Source organism: Dermacentor variabilis, chromosome 3 (genome assembly GCF_050947875.1).
Source record: "Dermacentor variabilis isolate Ectoservices chromosome 3, ASM5094787v1, whole genome shotgun sequence".
Taxonomy (NCBI): domain Eukaryota; kingdom Metazoa; phylum Arthropoda; class Arachnida; order Ixodida; family Ixodidae; genus Dermacentor; species Dermacentor variabilis.
In genome coordinates this window covers 189,116,066-189,134,395 of record NC_134570.1, presented here as the reverse complement: position 1 = coordinate 189,134,395, position 18,330 = coordinate 189,116,066, and the positions used below count along the sequence as shown (strand labels likewise).

General features: G+C 45.6%; 1 protein-coding gene and 1 pseudogene across 4 annotated transcripts in view; both read right to left on the bottom strand.

Annotated features, from left to right (window-relative positions):
- LOC142576571 (3-oxoacyl-[acyl-carrier-protein] reductase FabG-like) overlaps positions 1 to 18,330 on the bottom strand; it is a 112,965-nt gene that overhangs the window by 21,779 nt on the left and 72,856 nt on the right. For 3 of the 4 annotated variants that reach the window (XM_075686750.1, XM_075686749.1, XM_075686751.1), the window contains exons 4-6: positions 10,674 to 10,812; positions 7,057 to 7,097; positions 2,156 to 2,225 (exon numbers count right to left, since the gene is read on the bottom strand). In XM_075686750.1, coding sequence (XP_075542865.1) covers positions 2,156 to 2,225; positions 7,057 to 7,097; positions 10,674 to 10,812 — 250 coding nt within the window. The remainder of the gene's footprint in view (positions 1 to 2,155; positions 2,226 to 7,056; positions 7,098 to 10,673; positions 10,813 to 18,330) is intronic. The other variant, XM_075686752.1, reaches the window with a different exon arrangement.
- On the bottom strand, positions 6,139 to 6,318 carry LOC142576814 (U2 spliceosomal RNA; annotated as a pseudogene).

Genomic DNA, 18,330 nt, shown 5'->3' with positions numbered 1-18,330 from the left:
TCCGTACAGGAAACATTGTTCAATTTGGAAGAGATGAGCGTGGAACAGTAGTTATCAAATACGGGGATGGAGGAGTGGGCTGTGGTAACTCACGGACGTTGTTTGCTAATTAGGAACGGGTTGCTTTGTAAGTTCACATAGGGCCTTGACCCTTGGTGAAGCGTCGGAACTAAACTTGTGTAGGCTTCCAAGTTAGTCTTGACCACGTGTGTGTACGAAACGAGGAAGAGGCAGAAACCGCTGAGCCGAAAGGGTCGGTTGAAAATTCAGAAGCCTAGGTTGCCTCTTGAAGTAGCATTACAATTAGCCGGCGTCAATTATGGAAACAAGTGTCGACACTGTAACGTGTTCTTGAGGAGCTCACTCGACACATCCACCCGCTTCAATGAGCGAAGTGCGACTGACAGTGGTCAGGAGCACACCACCGTGAGTTGCACTCTGTATATTATAATTAATGGCACGTGGCATATATATATATATATATATACCACGTTACCGGTTTTCCACACTTCACTCACATACGCTTTTTACCCTTTGACACTACTAATGCTAACGCATGTAAAATTCATTAGACGTAGGGCCTTGTGTCGTAGCTAAAAGCGCACCTTGCACAAAACTCATGCGGACGTCATTCCGGCCGCCAGAGACTTCATTATGTTGAGTAATGTGGTAAGTTGGACTAGTTGGTGATTGATCAACATACCTTGCTGGTGAAGCAGCGCACCGACACGGACACAGAGAAGACACAAGGCCACACTCGGTGCTACGCGAGTCTTGTCTTGTGTGTCTTTTGTTCTGTCCGTGTCAGTCCACTGCTTCACCAGCAAGGTATGATGACTTCATTATGTAGTTTAAGCTCAACGTGCCTTGCCAAGGGCCTGTTAAGCACCGCATAGACATATAAACCAAGCGGACCCCACCATACTCAAGATATATTCTTTCAAAAAATATTTTAATGGAGAGAGAATGTTGACATATTTTGCTTTGGAACATTAAGGAAACACACCACGTTGTTAGCGTCAGAAAAAAACATTTCATCTGAACTCCTGCATTCTTCTTCAAAATAGCGTAATATATTATAGTACAAAGCGATGGCGTCGGAAATTGTGCATTCACGCGTTAGTGCAATGTCGTGGCGGAGTGGCCATGTGGTGGCTTTGAATTGGAACAATTTATCTTTCTAACATAAAAGCACCTTCTGTATGTCCTCTTGGCACTCTTCAAAGCGGCAGTTATTTTTAGAAGGTAATAGCACAAAAGAAATATTTCAATGCTGCTCTAACAAAAACGAGACGGATAATTTGCTTCAATGCCTAGCCGTCACCGGCCCTTATATTTACCATGAAATTATCTAGAACCTGTCCAACCACCAGTATACCAGGGAAGCAAAGCTGAAACATACCGTTGTAAACTGCAGTGCTGATGTGTATGTGTTGCCAAAGTTGGCAAAGAGAACAGGCAAAAACAAACTGTTAAATAGGGCAAAAATATCGATATTAGGGTAGTAATGGGGAATGCAAACAGGCTTTTCTGTCGATAGTATTGAGGCTCCACTGTAACAGCGTCACAAAGACAATAAATATGTTTTTTTTCTTTAAATTGGAGACGACAACCCAAGCATGGCCGTAAAAGCGGAGTAGAGAGATCTAAAGCCGATTCTTTCCTGTATTGGGGGTGTTGAGTCGCTCATTCTGAACAGCAGCAACTCGGAGCGCGGGATCTCGTCGACCAAATACGAGTTCTGCAAAGCGAGAGCGCTATTGGCCAAAAAATTCAGGCAGAAGCGTATCTTTTAAAGGCATTGAAGCAGTGGTGCATGTGTACTCTGCCATTAGGTCACCATCAGCCCGATTTCAACGATGACCTCAAAACCATGGACAATCTTTTACGTGAGCGAGAACCATCGGATACAACTTTTCTTTTGCGCAACTCCATAGGCTCTTTGTCATCTATGCCAATCGTAGAGGTGGTACATTTCGCTGTACTTAAAGTGACAGCGAGTCGCTCTCGTCTCTGTCCTCCCAAGCTGAACATGTTAGCCATAGTAGATGTTTGTCTCCCGAGTATGTATTGGCGCGGAGAGCGCGTTGATGCAGCTACGCGGGTTGCCCTCACACGGAGGCGTGCAGTTTGTTGGGTGGCCTTGCTCACTTACCTAGTGCTGCGCATCGGGACAGGTGATCCAGTGCGGCTTTCGTTACGCAGTAAGGTGTTGCGACGTTGACCTACGCAGAGAGACGATTAAAAGTTTGATGAGCGTGAACATCGTGTCGTCAAAAAAATTACTAGTACCACCTTTCCTGTAGTTAGAAGGCCTATAAGCGTGCATATTAAGGCCAAAAATAATAACATATTTACACCCCTGATCGAACGCATGTTATTGCGTACAAACTTTACGCGCCTTTTTTGTCCTTAAAACCAAATTTGTCTAAAGCAGCCGATTTAACCGACAAATAATATCCCCAGCCTTGTATATAGTTCTTTGTTAAGAACTCTGCAAGTGTTTAGAATGTTTTATTTTTGACTGCCACCTAAACGTATTATGAACTGTGCGCTTACGGGATCCCTAGATATGCTTTTCCTTTACTTATAATGTCTTTACACCTCTCTTCTGGTTTATTGATAGCTGCTGCACAATACCTACTGTGTACGTGTGAGTGAGTGAAGTTTACTTGGTTCTCATTATAACTTCCATAGCCAGCTTATGCGCATTTAGCTTTTTCCTTGTAGGGTGTTGTCTTATCTCTCCAGATTTTAGTAGCACTGCGAGAGCACTTCATTTTCACTAATGTACCTGTAATAGAGCGAAGCATAGCTCATACGTCAAGAACATACTGACACAAGTCGACTATAGGTATGCAGCATGTGAATTAAATTTAATTAGGCCACATGGTAAAGTAACGTTCAATCGTTAAGGCGTACGTTAATCAGAAAAGTATAATAATGAGAACGCTAGGATCGTCGCTCACACCTCTGCAATTCTGTCGCCTGCCGCACCTTTTTAACCCTTTAACTGGCAGAATAAGAAAGACTTGGCCTAGAATAGTTTTATTGTTTTATTTCTTCTTTATATTGCTCGAATACACACCAGCTGAAATACTGAAGCATTTCTCTAAAAACCCAGCAAGATGCAGTAAGTCAAATATATTGTTGATCAGCTGGTTCGTGGTCAATTCATGGCCAAAAACTGGCGTTTGGTACATGCTTTGGTAAGGTGAATTGGTGTTCGTGAAATGCACCTCTACGGAGATAAGAAATTACAGCTTGCTTAAACAATGGAAAAAAAATCGCATTGGCGAGACTGTGACCTCCACGTGCACAAAGAGAAAGACGAAGTTGTGTCACGAAAAGGCACAGACCAATATTCACATTTGTCTTGTTTTTGCAGATGTTTTTGTTACGTAAACAATATTGCTGAGCTGCCAGTTAAAGGGTAAATATAGCCAGGGTCTACAATCTTCGAACAATTCAACATCGCACTGTAGCCGAAACTAGAGTAGCTGATCTTCTGAAATTAATTTAAATTATTACATTGAATTAGCCGCGCAATAACGCGAAGGCGAAAACAGTTCCGGCATCGTTGTCCAGTAGCGTATTCCCATTCGACCATGTGGAATCTATAGTCCGTAGTTTCATTTTGCTATGTTCTTAAAAAATTATATTTCCGAAGTGATTCCGCGTAGCTAACGAGAAGCTGGTTTTGAAATCCAAACAAATTTGCGTGAAAGCAGAAATGAAACACGGTATTATTGAACCCCAGTTGGTGTTTTTGCAATAGGCAGTGCAAACTAAACTCCCTTAGTTTTGCATATATTACTGGACGTTTTATGGCGCCTGAAAGTGAAACAATAGATGCAGAAAGAACTGCAAAGTTCATTGGCTTCGTGTGTGTTTGGTGAAATACTGGCGTCAACTTGCCTGCCTCGGTGTCTACTCACGCCCGACCGTGGGACAGGAACCGAACGTTGTGACGCGACGCCTCCTCAAATCTCTCATTTGCTTCTCACATCGCTTCAGGAATCAAGCCTGGGCGCTGTCTTCCGTAACAGCCCAACTTATGTATACAAGAGAAACGACGAAACCCAGCCTTCAAAGATACGTGCACAAGAAGAGGTAAAAGATAACCACACATGCTGGGAATAGCAGCAGAGTTTAATGAAAAATTTGAGTAGTAAACAAAATACAACCAACGCGCGCATGCGCCGTTCAAAACCAGGCAGTCCTAAATAACATCGCTGAATGATACAGCCTAAAGAGTGCATTCCTCAAAAAAAAAAAAGCCGCTTATTTACATGGTAGCGAAAGGAGGGTACGCTTGCGTACTCATTGTGACCGTGCTTTTGGATTTGATATGCTTCAATGATTTCTCCTTCGCATTTCGTGGCTCCCCTACCAATAATTTGAGCATCTTCATAAAGAGGATGGCAAGGGCAACTTCGGAATTTAGCGGGCAAGGTTGCCCCTCCACCTGACGTCAAACACGCTTCATGCCCGTTTAATCGAACATTGGCACAGCGATATGTCTGTCCGATGTGCACACTACCACATGAGAACGATATGCGATAAACAACACAGGTAGTGCAGTCTGTGAATTTAGAAACCTAGCGAATAGTGCAGACTTACGTTTCCGATCTTCACTCCTAACAAAGCCTTGAAAGCTTACATGAAGCCGAGAACACCACTCGTACGCCATGCCTAGTGGCTACTTTTTTTTTTGGAAAACGAAGCGCTTCTGCACTATTCACCATATTTCTAAATTCGCAGACTCCTCTACCAGTGTTTTTTATCGGATACCGGTTTCGTGTTGTAGTGTGTACATGGGGGAGACGCGACCCTGTGTCAATGTTTGATTAATAGAGCACGAAACGTCTCTGACTTCAGGTGAAGGGGCGGCCTTGCCGGCTTACTACCGCAGTTGCCCTTGCAATCCTGTTTATCAATATGCAGAAATTATTTGTAGGGGAGCCACCTAATGTGAAACGGAAGTCATTGAAGCGCATAAAATTCAAAAAAAGAACAAGGTCACAGTCAGTGCGTGAGCGTACCCTCCTTATCGCTATCATGTAAGGAAACGGCATTTTTGGCAAAAATTCTGCCCTTATATTCTCATATCATGAGAAGCCAACAAACACTGACACCCAGGACAACATGGGTAAAATTACTTGTGATTAATAAAAGAAATAAAGAAACGATGAATAATAGGCAATCAAAGTGGAGGAAGAAACAACTTGCCGCAGATGCGAAACAATCTCAGAACCTTCCCAAAAGATTAACCGCCTTTCTTCTCGCCCTTAGATTGTGTCACTCAGCGATATTTTTTTGTGACTGCTTGGTTTTGAATGGCGCTTGCGCGCGTTGGTTTTCTTTTCGACCCAAGTGTTTCATTAAGCCATGTTAATAGTCCTAGTGTGTGTCTTTTGTCTGCTCTTGTGTACTCATCTTCGAAGGCTGGGTTTCGTCGTTTGTTAAAACGTCTGTCAACAGGCCCAGCAGACTCTTCCCTGCGTGTGCATGAACCGGACAGGAGAGTTCCGCCACCCCCCACAAGAAATGCGTTCACACCCCGTTTGCCACTAGCTGATGTTGGCTAACCTCTGCAAGCAAATACCTTAATTTGAGGGTGAAGATCGTGCTCTTCAGACAGGCATACACTACGATATAGCACAACAGAGGGTTATTCACGCTATGTCGCCGAAAAGTGTGCGAAAGGCGCGTTAAGGTTGTGTGGAAGGTATTCAGGCGCATGTGCATAGTCACAACCCTGCGCAATGCTTCCGGTAGCTAGGACATGAGTGCAGAAACTGCATGTGGCCACTGTTGGCAGGAATGTGCTGATAGCTGCGCTGCTAAGAAATGCAGGAGCATTGCTCCTAAGTATATGCATACTACACGGGAATAGGTTGAGGCCTTATGGGTAAAGAAAAGTAGTCGCATATATGCTCCCCTGGCATAGTGAATATTACCTCGGATGGACAGCACTTGTTATTGTTTATGGCCACTTTTTCATCATAGCAAATTGTGCCATCTGATACTCGTTTCATGCCCTTCCAGAAAATGAATTGTAGGTGTCAGCTCAACTACCGTTTTGCCGTTGGATTATGTTTTTACAGCGAAGCTGTATATGGCTTTCTTTCTCCCCATACGTGGGCCGATCTCAAAGATAGTGCAATATCAGGCGGACGCGCTGCGGAAGTGAAGCAGGATTTAAACACTCTGCAAACTTGCAAAAGTAACTTTAATATACTAGGTCCAAATGCAATCCGTATCACATATTAAGCTAATAAGAACAGATTCTACACTTTGGCCAGCGTCAGCCATGTCTGCGTTCACACCGCCCTCTTACTATAGGCCTTCCAAGCGCTTGTGTATTTCCTAACCTTTCCTTCCGCTTTCCAGTGGTGGCGATCCCGCAAGCGTGGTGCCCACTGAAACCGAGGGTGGAAAAAATTGTAAACCTTCCATGCGGTCCCGATCCTGCAAACTTAGTACGTTCCACCGGAGCAACGGACGGGTTTCAGAGGGAGCTTGTGGGAACCAATTTTCTGTGGCCTGTGTTGTGTGTGGCAGCTTGTGATTTTCCACTGACCTCACAACCATTACGGCACTCCCCGACGTCGATCAACGCATGATCAGCTTGGCTACAGTGAAGGAATCTGTGCCCTCCGAGTGCGACGAGGTGAGTGTCTGTTCTACGTGCCGGCATTCGTTAGTAACAGGTGTAGTGCCGCGTTTTGCAACAATACATGGGTATGTATACCTCCCGGTGCCTCATCAACTTCCAAGGCTCTACATCGTTTAGGGGCGGCTAGTCGCACCTCGCCTTCCATTTATGTGCATACAGCGTTTGACGGAGCGGAGTTGACAGTTGGCCATTAAAAGGCCTACATGCACAGCTTCGCTCGTCATCCACCTTTACAGAATGAAATGGCACCGGATTTTTTAAATATGAGAATCATGAAAAGGAAATATACCATGGCTACCTTTAAGCCGTATACATATAAGCCCCTGCTTCAAATTACGACGAGCATACTAAGGTCTTTTTAATATTCCACTTACCGCAATTGTCGATGCTATGCTTGAAACGTTGACAATGCTGCCTGGAAAATACGCATGACTAGATCAATAAACAGCGTCGTGCACGCATGAAGCTTGGCAGCAGAAAAACACCGCGTGAAGCGCTTCTGTTTTGTCCTCTGGTAGCTGGGAAATTACGTTATAGACAACGAAAAGCAAGGTAATTGTGCTGTTTCGGTCTTTCTGAGGTGCATTGCCGAAGCAGGGAGGCTCACCGCTGGATCTCATTCTCACCATGTGGCTGCTGTCGAGCGTGCCACATATGCAAGGTCTCATGACATTCGTTTACACCGTTTCATGGCCTCTTTCGAGCTGCCTTATGGGAAATTACGGAGCGTAGCATTGCAAACCTTCTTCATAGCGCCGACAATGCTGTTCTGGTGCAAGGCAACATTGGTGTCGCGCCCTCATTGTAAAGGATAGACGCTATAGGCACGCATGCGTTGCCATGACAGAGAGGTACGACAGTAAACGTTATTCAATCCTCATTTCTGCAGAGTTCTGACGCCTCACATGACCTTGTAAATGCAAATTTCCTTCCCCGCAACAGGATCAGTAAAGGACTTCGCCATGATTCAGCGCCGGCAATACGTTTGCTTCGTTGAGTACAATATTAAAATACTAGTGCGACTCACATTTGGTTCCTAGAACTCGAAATATGTACACAATGGCACACTTGGACACGTGGATAGATTCAAGCTGTCGCCGCTGCCGTTGACCAGTATTGCATAGTCGGCTTAGGCTCGACAAACGGCACGCGCCTAACGTTGCTAACGGCTGTCTTTTCATTTTTAGTGTGAACGCCGATAACTTTGAACTGAGATAGCTCAGAATTCAGATGCCAGCTCAGGAAATTGGAGCACTTTGGAAGTACAACAGTTGTCGCTAAGTGGGTCCATAGCACTCTACGTCTTTGTCCGATATGCAGTAAAAATCAAAACGCTACAAATGTGATCAAGAAACCTGATCGCGATGGATTGACGGCGATTAACTGAATCAGGGTTAAGTTAGCTCGCGATTGAATGTAGCAATGTAGCAGCACACAATCAGGATGGAGAGGGAGAACATCTTGTTCACGAAAAGGCAGAGAGGCCGGTCTAGGCGGTAGCTTACTCTGGCCTCTACACTGAGGAAATGGTACACGCCAAAAGCTCAACAGGGCTTGATCGCGAGCGAATGTAGCCATGGAACGGCGGTAGTTGATGCCGCAACAAAGGTCTTGACGTGGCCGCGGGTACAATAAGATATCACTGCCATTAACGCGCCGTTAATCGTGCGCACCTACCACGTCTTACGGGCGGAACTGTCCACGCTACTGTCCATCCGGGAGGGCTGGATACACGGCGTAAAAGATAAGAGCGCGTGCCGGAGCAAGTCACTAGCTATAGCGCCTGCCCGAGTATTTCACTTACAATGACAGCCGAAAATCAGGGTCAGCTGACTGTAGCACAAGGTCGGCGGCATTAAAAATATCCCCTCTACTAGCAACATGCACAGCCGGATATTTTTGCTCAGCATGAGTTACATTAGATGTATTAAATAGTATCTGCACAATGAAAGAGGTTGCTCAGCGCAACATGTTTGCACGCTGGGACAGTGCCTGCTGCATCCGGCAAGCACAGTGGTATTTGCCTGTCAGGTAAGTAACCTTAGCTAAACGTCGCCTTATTATTGTTCACATGTTTCTCCCCTACTTTTTTCTACTATGCTATTCTTAAAAAACTTCTTTCTTCATTCATTGTTTCTTTAATTTTGTAGTCTTGGCTTCTTCCGCTTGTTCGCTATAATGTCCTGGTCACAGAGCGGCAATTAAACCTAGAGCAGGCTGCGCTGCTGGGCTCCATAGGCTAGATGTCTTGGAACTGCGAAAGATGTGCTCACTGTTGAGTTTTCAAATGAAATAGAGACGCTGTGAGAACTACTCTAGCCGTGACGCTACGCTGGTTCTGTTTGAGCAGTTTTGTACGCTCGAGTTTACCGAATCATAAAGTCACATAACGGTTTATTCTCACCAGGGGATGTAGAGACAGATTTGATGCCGTTACGACTATTTTTTGTGCGTTTCGAGCCGATGATCACAGCATTAACTGTGCCCTTAAGAGAATTTTCAGGCGGAATATGGACACAAATCGTGACAGAAAACGATAAATTGCTAGAAGATGGTGATGTTGCTAAGGCAAAGCCCAACTTAAGTGACCTAGTGGAAAGAAGATTAGGCAGCCCAGCTTACTTTGGGTAACTTATGACGAGCAAAGAAACAAAAACTCAGTAGCCACGACAGCGGTGAGCCCCGTCGCGGATTGTCGAATTTTTCAGTTCGCATAATACGATGATTCTATAGTCAAGCAATATTTTTGCGCACAATGAATGATCCAAACAGCACCTACGTTATTACTAGCAGTATCCTGTCGTAAGCAGTGAATGATAAAAAAACGAATAGAACAAAGAAAGAGGAACCGCTGTGTTGTGGCGGCCTTGGAATACAGGAGTTGTAGTTTATGCATTACATCGGACATAACGGCGTTTCTCGCGTCGGTAAGAGAATATGCTCCAGCTATCGCCATGTCCCGAAGGCCCGTTGATAATCAAGCATCTGGCGCCTTTGAGTTGCACTGAATCCAGTTCGGACGCGGCGTATCGCCAATCCGTACCAGACCGATTTCCGCCGCCGCTGCCCCCGGAATCCCTCGCCGCGCACCAATCGGAACACCAGCCAACTACGAAGCCAACCATCGTGGCACTCTGCAAATGGCGCCTTCATGACAGGTGAGCAAAGCGCAAGAGCGACTATGCAGATTCTTTGTAAAGTGGGAATAGGGAAGAGAAACTTTTATGAGCCAGTAGATCAAAATTAGGAAAGCTCGGCTAATAATGTGATAACGAGGAATTGTGTCGGCAGATCGTGCTAGTAGTAAAATGTTGCAGGCTCTCTCCTTGTTTTCGCGGTATTTCAAGAGTTGGCAGCATCTCTGGCGGCGCGAAAGGGGACTGTAGCAGAAGACCCTGCACCACTTCAGATGCCGAATGTCCCAGCGTGAACGAGCCATCAGGTTGTACCCATGTTACAACGAATTGACCACAACGTTCAAGTGAGCTAGACGGCACAGCAAGCTCATTTTGCACGAGGGCATGACAACCATACACTGTGGGGCAAGCTTATTCACCGAAACTGAGACGTTTCTCTGGCAGAAACCAAGCAGAGGTCTAAATTCAATAACAGGCATCCATGACAGCATTTCTATATAGAGTGGGCGAAATCGACCTTTCAGCCATTCCTTAGCAAAAGTACCTACTGGTTGGTTCACCAGTTGCGCAGTTTAGAACTCGGTGAAATACCATCTGGTCAGGCGAAATAAATCCAATGAATAAGCTGGCTCAATGAGCACAGTAAAAAAAAAAAAATCCGCTTCTGGATCTGAATCAATCACTTATTGATTATCCTAGTTCACTTTTTGACTCTGAAATAGCGATCTCTGTACAACTCCAAACGTAGCCTTGTTTTGCTATGGTCAGCCACCTGCTTCATTTGTAGTATACAGCAATTGCAGCCTGCTAAAGTGATAAAGCGCGCAGTGGAAAAGCATGCATCGAAACTGCACCTTTCGTTCGCCGTAAGTAGGGAACAGTGTATTTTATCATCCAGAGAGGACCCCGAAAGTTAGTTTGCCAGACGAGATTGTAGTCCTCTACAGTGGAGTTTTCAAGAGTCTTCCTCATGGTGATTCCTGCACTGTTCACCTGTAATAAATGAGAACACAGCAAAATGTCACGATCATTGTTTTCAAATATGGCCAAGCCTTTCAATTGTATGCCATAGTTGAGTCAACTGCAAGGACAGAAAATGCCAGTTCCAGGAGCACGAGAAGACAGGGACGGGACGGAACATTAGGGTTCTCACATTGCTACTTCATTACCGATGGTTTTAGCGAAGTGCGCGCGTGCTGCCAGATTGAGCTGAAAATGCATGTGGAAGCGTACGTGCTTTCGTTATAGCGCTTGTTTTTTCTAGACATGTTCACACACTTTGATTAAAAAAAATAAAGAATCTGTCCATGTCGGCTTCTTCTGGTCCTATGAACTAAACTTTCTGTCCTCAATATGCTTCTACAGTTTTCCCAAAAGAATATCTATATATGAAGAATGTGAATGTGAATATGAAGATATGAATATCTTATATGAAGATTTATAGATCAACCATCATCATCACCAACCTATTTATGTCCACAGCACGACGAATGTGTCTCCCTGCAATCTCCAGTTACTCGTGTCAACCATAGTCAAATAATTTACCAATACCGCGACTGATACTTTTATTGTTGCTTACTTCTCCGTAGTTTACATGGTGATTGAAGAACATAACTTTAAGAAAATAAATGAAATAAACGAAAATGAAAATGAAATAATCCTCAAGTTCTTCTAATGCTTTTCATTGAGCTTCTTGCCTTGTTTCTAGCAACATTGTTGCAAATAAAATTTGCCATTTCAGTTCAGCTTCTAATGTACGTGTAGTTAATAAGGTGAAAACCTTAATTGCCTCATGGGTGGAAATATTTGCCGTCCATCGTTTTCGAAAAATTTACCGTCCAGCGCTACGGCACCAAAATTCAAACGTACAAAAATTGATGGTGCCAGCCACGATTATAGGTGGCACTCGAACCCGCAATTTTGGTGGGAGTCTAGTCCACGACCGTTCGTGTTATTTATAGTAAAGTTAATTAAGGCACTAGCACCCACGAGCTTTGGTGGGACCAAAATTGAACGGCACCAAAATTGGTGCGGCTACCATTGATGGCCGAATGAAGGACTATTGGCTTCTGTAGAACTTATGAGCTTTCTTGTTAATTAAGGCACAGTTAATTGAGATACAGTAAGTTAAAGCACTTGAACCTACGACATTTATTGTTAATCAAGACGAACGTAGTCAAGGCACAGCTAATTAAGATATAGGTAATTAAGGCACTCGAATCCACGACGTCTGAGGGGAATCGCACTCTCGACCTTTGGTCAGACTAAACTTCAATAGCACCCGCAATTGATGTCGCCACCACTAATGGTCAAACCCACAACCATTGGTTTTATCTAAGGCGAAGTTAACTAGGAAACAGTTAAGTCGTTCGAACCCACGACATTTGGTGGGAGAAAACAAGTAACAGGAAGAAACAATGTATTCGAATGAGAAAACAGGCTTTCGCCTTAATCCTCCTTAGCATATTCTGAAGTGACTGTCGATATTTTAATTTTGAACGAGAGAGCAGGATTGCAGGCATTTATGGCTGTACTGTGGTGCGAGGTTCAATTTTATGGACGCTTGAACGTTGGCCTACCCACGACGTCTTCGTTACCATCCGCCTGCGATGAGTGAGCCGGCGAGTGTTGTATACATCGGTTGCAAGAACCGCTCTATGTGCCACACTTGCTCCGTGCAAGCTGGCAGCAAAGGCAACTATGCACTTTGTACACGTTCACCGGAGAGAGGCGCGAGGCCCTCTCATGAGCGAATGGCAGCTGTTGGAGCGTGCATAAGTAAATCATCTTAAGTAATCGTGCCCCGTCGTTACGTTGGCACTTTTTGTCCATGCTGGATTATTCTAAGTTACATGCCAATTCAAGGGAGCGGGGTATCCAAGTGACTCTTGCGCTTCAGAGCGCTTATGACGGGACAAATTCTCATTCATAATCCAGGACTGAAGATGTTCTTCGAGAGATAAGGTGCAGCAAGCGAGTAAGCGCTCTGTGTTAATTGCCTGGTGATTGGATTTCTCTGGTTTCTGCGCAGAAGGTTGCTACTGCAGGTCCCCCCGTGAAGCCTGGTAGCCAACCTAAAAGTTTAGCAAACTGCGCTGAAGGAGCCGAAAAAAGTCTGAAGAAGATGTTAATGACCACCAATGATGATGATGAACGGACCACTCATAGTGATATGAGTGGACAGTTCGTAGCGCATCGAGGGCATAGAATTTACCATTTCCCGTGAGCCATCTATTTTCTTACAGCGGTGCTTCGACAAATTTTGCTGGAACCAATTAAAATGCATTCAAGAGCAAGGTAGTGTGTTTTGTCAGCGATGCTAGATGATAACTTGCCCCTTTGTTTCACTTATTGTTAAGAGCGTACTTGTTTTTCCGTGTGCTCCGCACACGGCTGTAGTAAAACTTGCACAGATGCGACAGTGTTTCCGTTGCATATTCTTGTAAAATATGAGTGAAATTTTTCGCGATACATACAGCACGATGAGACTGCGTATCCAATATTTATATGTTAAAACGTCACTGTGTCTTTCCTGAGTCGCATCCCGTAAGCATATGTCTCAGTTTTCATGATTCTGCATCGGGCGAAATACCGCATTTTGCTAGCTCTAGGTCTCGTCACAATGCCATATTCCCAGACATTTCCTGTATGAAAAGGAATGGAATCACCTGGGAAGTACGGATATCGGTTCCACGAGTGTTAGAGTCAGAATCTTAGGAGATGTATAGCTTATATTGTATTGCTTTCCTGACCCTGGAGACATCTGCTGATTCCCACAGCTCAACAGATTTTAATTATAATCCTCGTTGGAAGGCATTGAGTGGCTTGGATCTTTCGCCTGTTTATTCGTTTAAGGGCGCCGTGTGGAGTTTAGCTTGCCTTCTATGCCGTTATTTTACCTCATTCACAATGCACCCTGTTCGCCTTCGTTGATTCATATCTAGTCTGTTTATGGGGTGCCGGAGGGGCGATGCAGTCACTTACTCGTTTTCTTGTCGTTATTTGCGGATTAGTCCGGAAAGAAACATGTGGTACCTGTGAAAGCGTCGAAAAACTACGCGTTTTTAGCACTTTCCTTATTTCAATATTACTAAAGATATGGATTCGGATAGTCCTTTGATCTTCAGGTACATCAGAATGTGGTCGCTTCCATGTGATTTGATGTCTGGAAACCATTGCAGTTTTCTTTCAAGACGCCGAGAAACGAGGGTCAAGTCTAGGCAGCTGCTGTATGTAAGCCCGCGTAAATATGTTGGGCTACCATCGTTGAGGCAGCAAAGGTTGTGCTGTGTGGCAAAGGATGCTAGTCTCCTTCCCCTGCAGTCCATCTTCCAACTCCCCCAAAGCGGATGGTGAGGATTAAAATCTCCGGTGAGAATCGTAGGGCCGGGTGTCGCTGATAGCACGTCGTGCAGTCGTTTAGAGTCGAAGCCACGCGAAGCAGCGATGTAAATAGTGACGACTGTGAACGTAAGCTTATTCGTTTTCACGAGAAAACAAACGTACTGGTCGTCCTCGTGGGGCGGAACTGGGTGCAACACGTATGTCAGATCACATCTAATATATACAATTACCTTGTTCACATCACCACAGGTAGAAGACACGAATGCTTCATAGCCAGAAATGCGTATAACATTCTGCGCGTTTGGTTCGCAAATTACGAGGATGGGAAATTGGTTTTCGAAGACATAGTGTCTAAACTCTGAAATTCCCGATTTGAGACCACGGGCATTCCACTGCAATAAAGATGCTTTCTTCGCTTCCTTGTGGAAGGGCAGCGAGGGGCAGGCCTTGGTGCTATGCGATGCCCTCTAGTACTGGACCAGCCCATCCAGCATGACCCTACGAAGAATTGACTGGTCGGCGTTTCGGTCGCACATGGAGGAAGTATGTCAGCAAGGGAACCATTCAAGTCTGGAACACGAAATTCAAAAAGCCATCCAAGATGCAACACGTGCTTTTCAGCCTTTCCCGAAATACGAAGAATTTGAAGACGAACTGCAGCGACTACGAGCAATTCGCCGGCGGGCTGAATAAAGATACAGGAGAACCAAATCCATCCATGATCTCAGAGAGGCAAGGCGGATGCAAAAGAAGATTCAACGCCGCATTGATGCACTACAATCTCAAAGATGGAGACGTTTCTATGAGTCGTTTGATCCACGTCAGCGATTATCTCAGATATAGAAAACTGTGCGTGGACTTCGCGTATCACCGCAACAGAGTGTTCCTTTCAAATCCCTCGGTTTGCGCCAAGGTCGCAGCGAAATAGACATTGCTGAAGAATTTTGCTCACGACTTGCCAGCTCGCAGCTCCAACGAGCTCTTACACCATGGGCCACACCTGTGCCATGGGATTCCCGCATGGATGTAATGTATTCGGTGGAGGAGCTTGAAGCGACACTGGCGACTTGCAGGCGCTCTTCGTCACCTGGGCCGGACGGCGTTACCTATGCGGCGCTCGCCAATCTTGGGCAGAAAGCACGACTCATGCTGCTAAACCTTTACAACTAGTCTTGGCGCAATGGTTTGGTTCCACGTGAAGAGAAATGCAGCCGCTTGGTTCCGCTTCTCAAACCTGGTAAATCACCGTTATATTTGTCATCGTATCGCCCCATCGCTCTGGCCAGTTGCATAGAGAAAATAATGGAAAGAATGATTTTGAGTTGCCTGGAATGGTACCTGGAAAATTACAATGTGTACCCAGATGCTATGGCTGTCTTCCGGCGTGGGCGCTCATCCATAGATAAAGTCATCGATTTGGTCACGTTTGTTGAACATCAAAAACGTCTGAAACGACTCACTGCGGCTTTATTCATTGGGATAAAAGGCACCTATGATAATATAGCACTTTATGCCATTACAGAGGTTCTGATTGAAGCTGGAATCGGTGGCCGCACTCTTCAGTGGCTGTTCAGTTATATAACCGACAGTCATTTGTTTGTGATGACCGAGAATGGCGCCACGACTCAGCACCAAACGTTCCGTGGAGCATCACAAGGCGGGGTGTTGAGCCCGACGCTATTCCACCTAGTGCTCGTTGGCCTAGTCAGATACTTGCCCAACACAGTTCAACTATCAATCTATGCCGACGACATCTGCATTTGGGCGTCTGCTGTAACGCGACTGCAGGTACGAGCATGGCTACAAAATGCAGCTACCTTAACATCACTGTACTTGCGAAAACAGAACTTAGAGCTCTCTTCATAGAAATGCTGCCTTGTTACTTTCACTCGGAAGGCAATGAAGCGTTACTCTGTAAGTGTCAACGGACAAGCAGTGGCAAATGCACGGAAACACCGCTTTTTAGGGGTAATTATCGACCGCGACCTATCATGGAGCCCGCACGTTTCATACCTAAAGAAGAGGTTGCTGACAATAATACATCTCCTCAAATTTGTCGGCGGAAAGTCATGGGGCATATTAATGCGGTCAATGCTGCAGCTTTATAACGCCCTGTTTCTCGGTTTCGCAAGATACAGCCTCCCTGTGCTTGGTAACACCTGCAAAACAAACCTGCGTGCACTCCAGGGACTACAAGCTCAAGCCCTAAGGACGTGTCTCGGTCTTCTGAGGTGTGTGTCTACAGCGGCAACGATTGTCATAGCTCGAGATTATGCAATATCAATGTACTTGGTAACCGACGCTCTCAGAGCGCATATTCGCCACGTTGCCGGACTACCTTCTCACCTTGTTGCCGTTCTACCCGCAGAAATGCCACACGCAACTATCAGTCGTATAGTTGTTCCCAATCGTACCTCATTGCCATCGAACTACATGCCTGCAGCAAGACCATCCTCACCTTTATGGTGCCTGCACAAACCAGAAATACGCCTCACTATCACAGGAATCACGAAGAAGGCTGACATGCCGTCCTTTGCCCTGAAGCAGGCCACATTAGAACTTTTACATGAGGTGCGCAGTGGCTGCGTACACGTTTACATCGATGGCTCAGTCTCATCTGCAAGTTCACCTGCTGCTGTGGTGATACCAACAAGATCCGTCAAAATACAGCCAAAGACGTCACATGTATCATCAACGACAGCTGCTGAACTGGTAGCCTTGCGTGCGGCTCTTCATTTCATTCAGGAGGAACCACCCCATGCATGGTCAGTCTTTTGTGATTCCGAGGCAGCCCTACATAGTGGAGTCATAGGAGACATGAACAGCTTGTCGCAGAGATCAGAGAAGTACACCATGGCATAGTTGACGAAGGACACGATATTATATATCAGTGGTTGCCTAGTCATTGCGGCATACATGGCAATGATCGAGCACACACAGCTGCCCGATCGGCCCATGACGGCGTCAACTGCGTTGCCATTCCTCTTGCGGGAGCCGACGCAGCGAAAAAACTTGCCGTACTTGCACACGACCAGACATTAGCTCAGTGGAATTCATCCGAGTTCACAAGTGCACACCTTCATACCTTGGACCCTAATTTACAACTCCGTATTCCGCCCGAGCTTCCATGACGCAATGACCCGCCGTGGTTGCTCAGTGGCTATGGTGTTGGGCTGCTGAGCACGAGGTCGCGGGATCGAATCCCGGCCACGGCGGCCGCATTTCGATGGGGGCGAAATGCGAAAACACCCGTGTGCTTAGATTTAGGTGCACGTTAAACAACCCCAGGTGGTCAAAATTTCCGGAGTCCTCCACTACGGCGTGCCTCATAATCAGAAAGTGGTTTTGGCACGTAAAACCACAAATATTATTATTATTATTCCATGACGCAACTGCACCCTTCTAGCTCGTCTATGGCTTGGAGTAGCATTTTCAAATGCGTACTCCTTTCTTATCGGAATCTCCAACAGCCCACTTTGTGACTTCTGCGGGTGCAATGAAACAATCGCGCACCTTCTTTGTCAGTGCTCTCGTGTCAACCCGCAAAGAGCAGTACTCTCAGCCACCCTAGACTAACTGGACAAGCGCCCAATCACAGAAAACATGATCCTTGGAAACTGGCCTACGTGAACATCAGCGCGATCGGCTATGAAGGCGCTGCTGCAGTATTTGAAAGACACCGGACATTCTGAGAGATTGTGGCTTCAATGTGTGACGCAGGTTTGTACGGTGACACTGCATAACACTAGGAACACCTTTGCAGGCTACGTGACAGTGCCCGCAGAAACAGTTTGTGTGTACGTGCGTGTGTATGTCGTTTCTTTTTTTTAATCCTTCTCTCTCACACCTATCGCATCACCTTGGCTCTCCCCTAGTACAGGATAGCCAACCGGAGGTAATCTGTGATTAACCTCCCTGCCTTTCCTTTGACTTTCTTCCCCCCCCCCCGTTAAAAATATTGAATTTTAAAAACATGAACGTGCTTATGAGATGTGCCAGGCGTTTTCTTCCATTTAGAGGTTATAAATGACCGTAATAAAGCTTTTTAGTTTTGAGAATGGGGGTGATAGAGCCACACAAAACAAAACTGTATGCTCGCCTTATACCACCGAATCAAAAAAAGGCCGAAAGGTGACAGGTAACAGGCCTCGGGCAAGATATTCATGG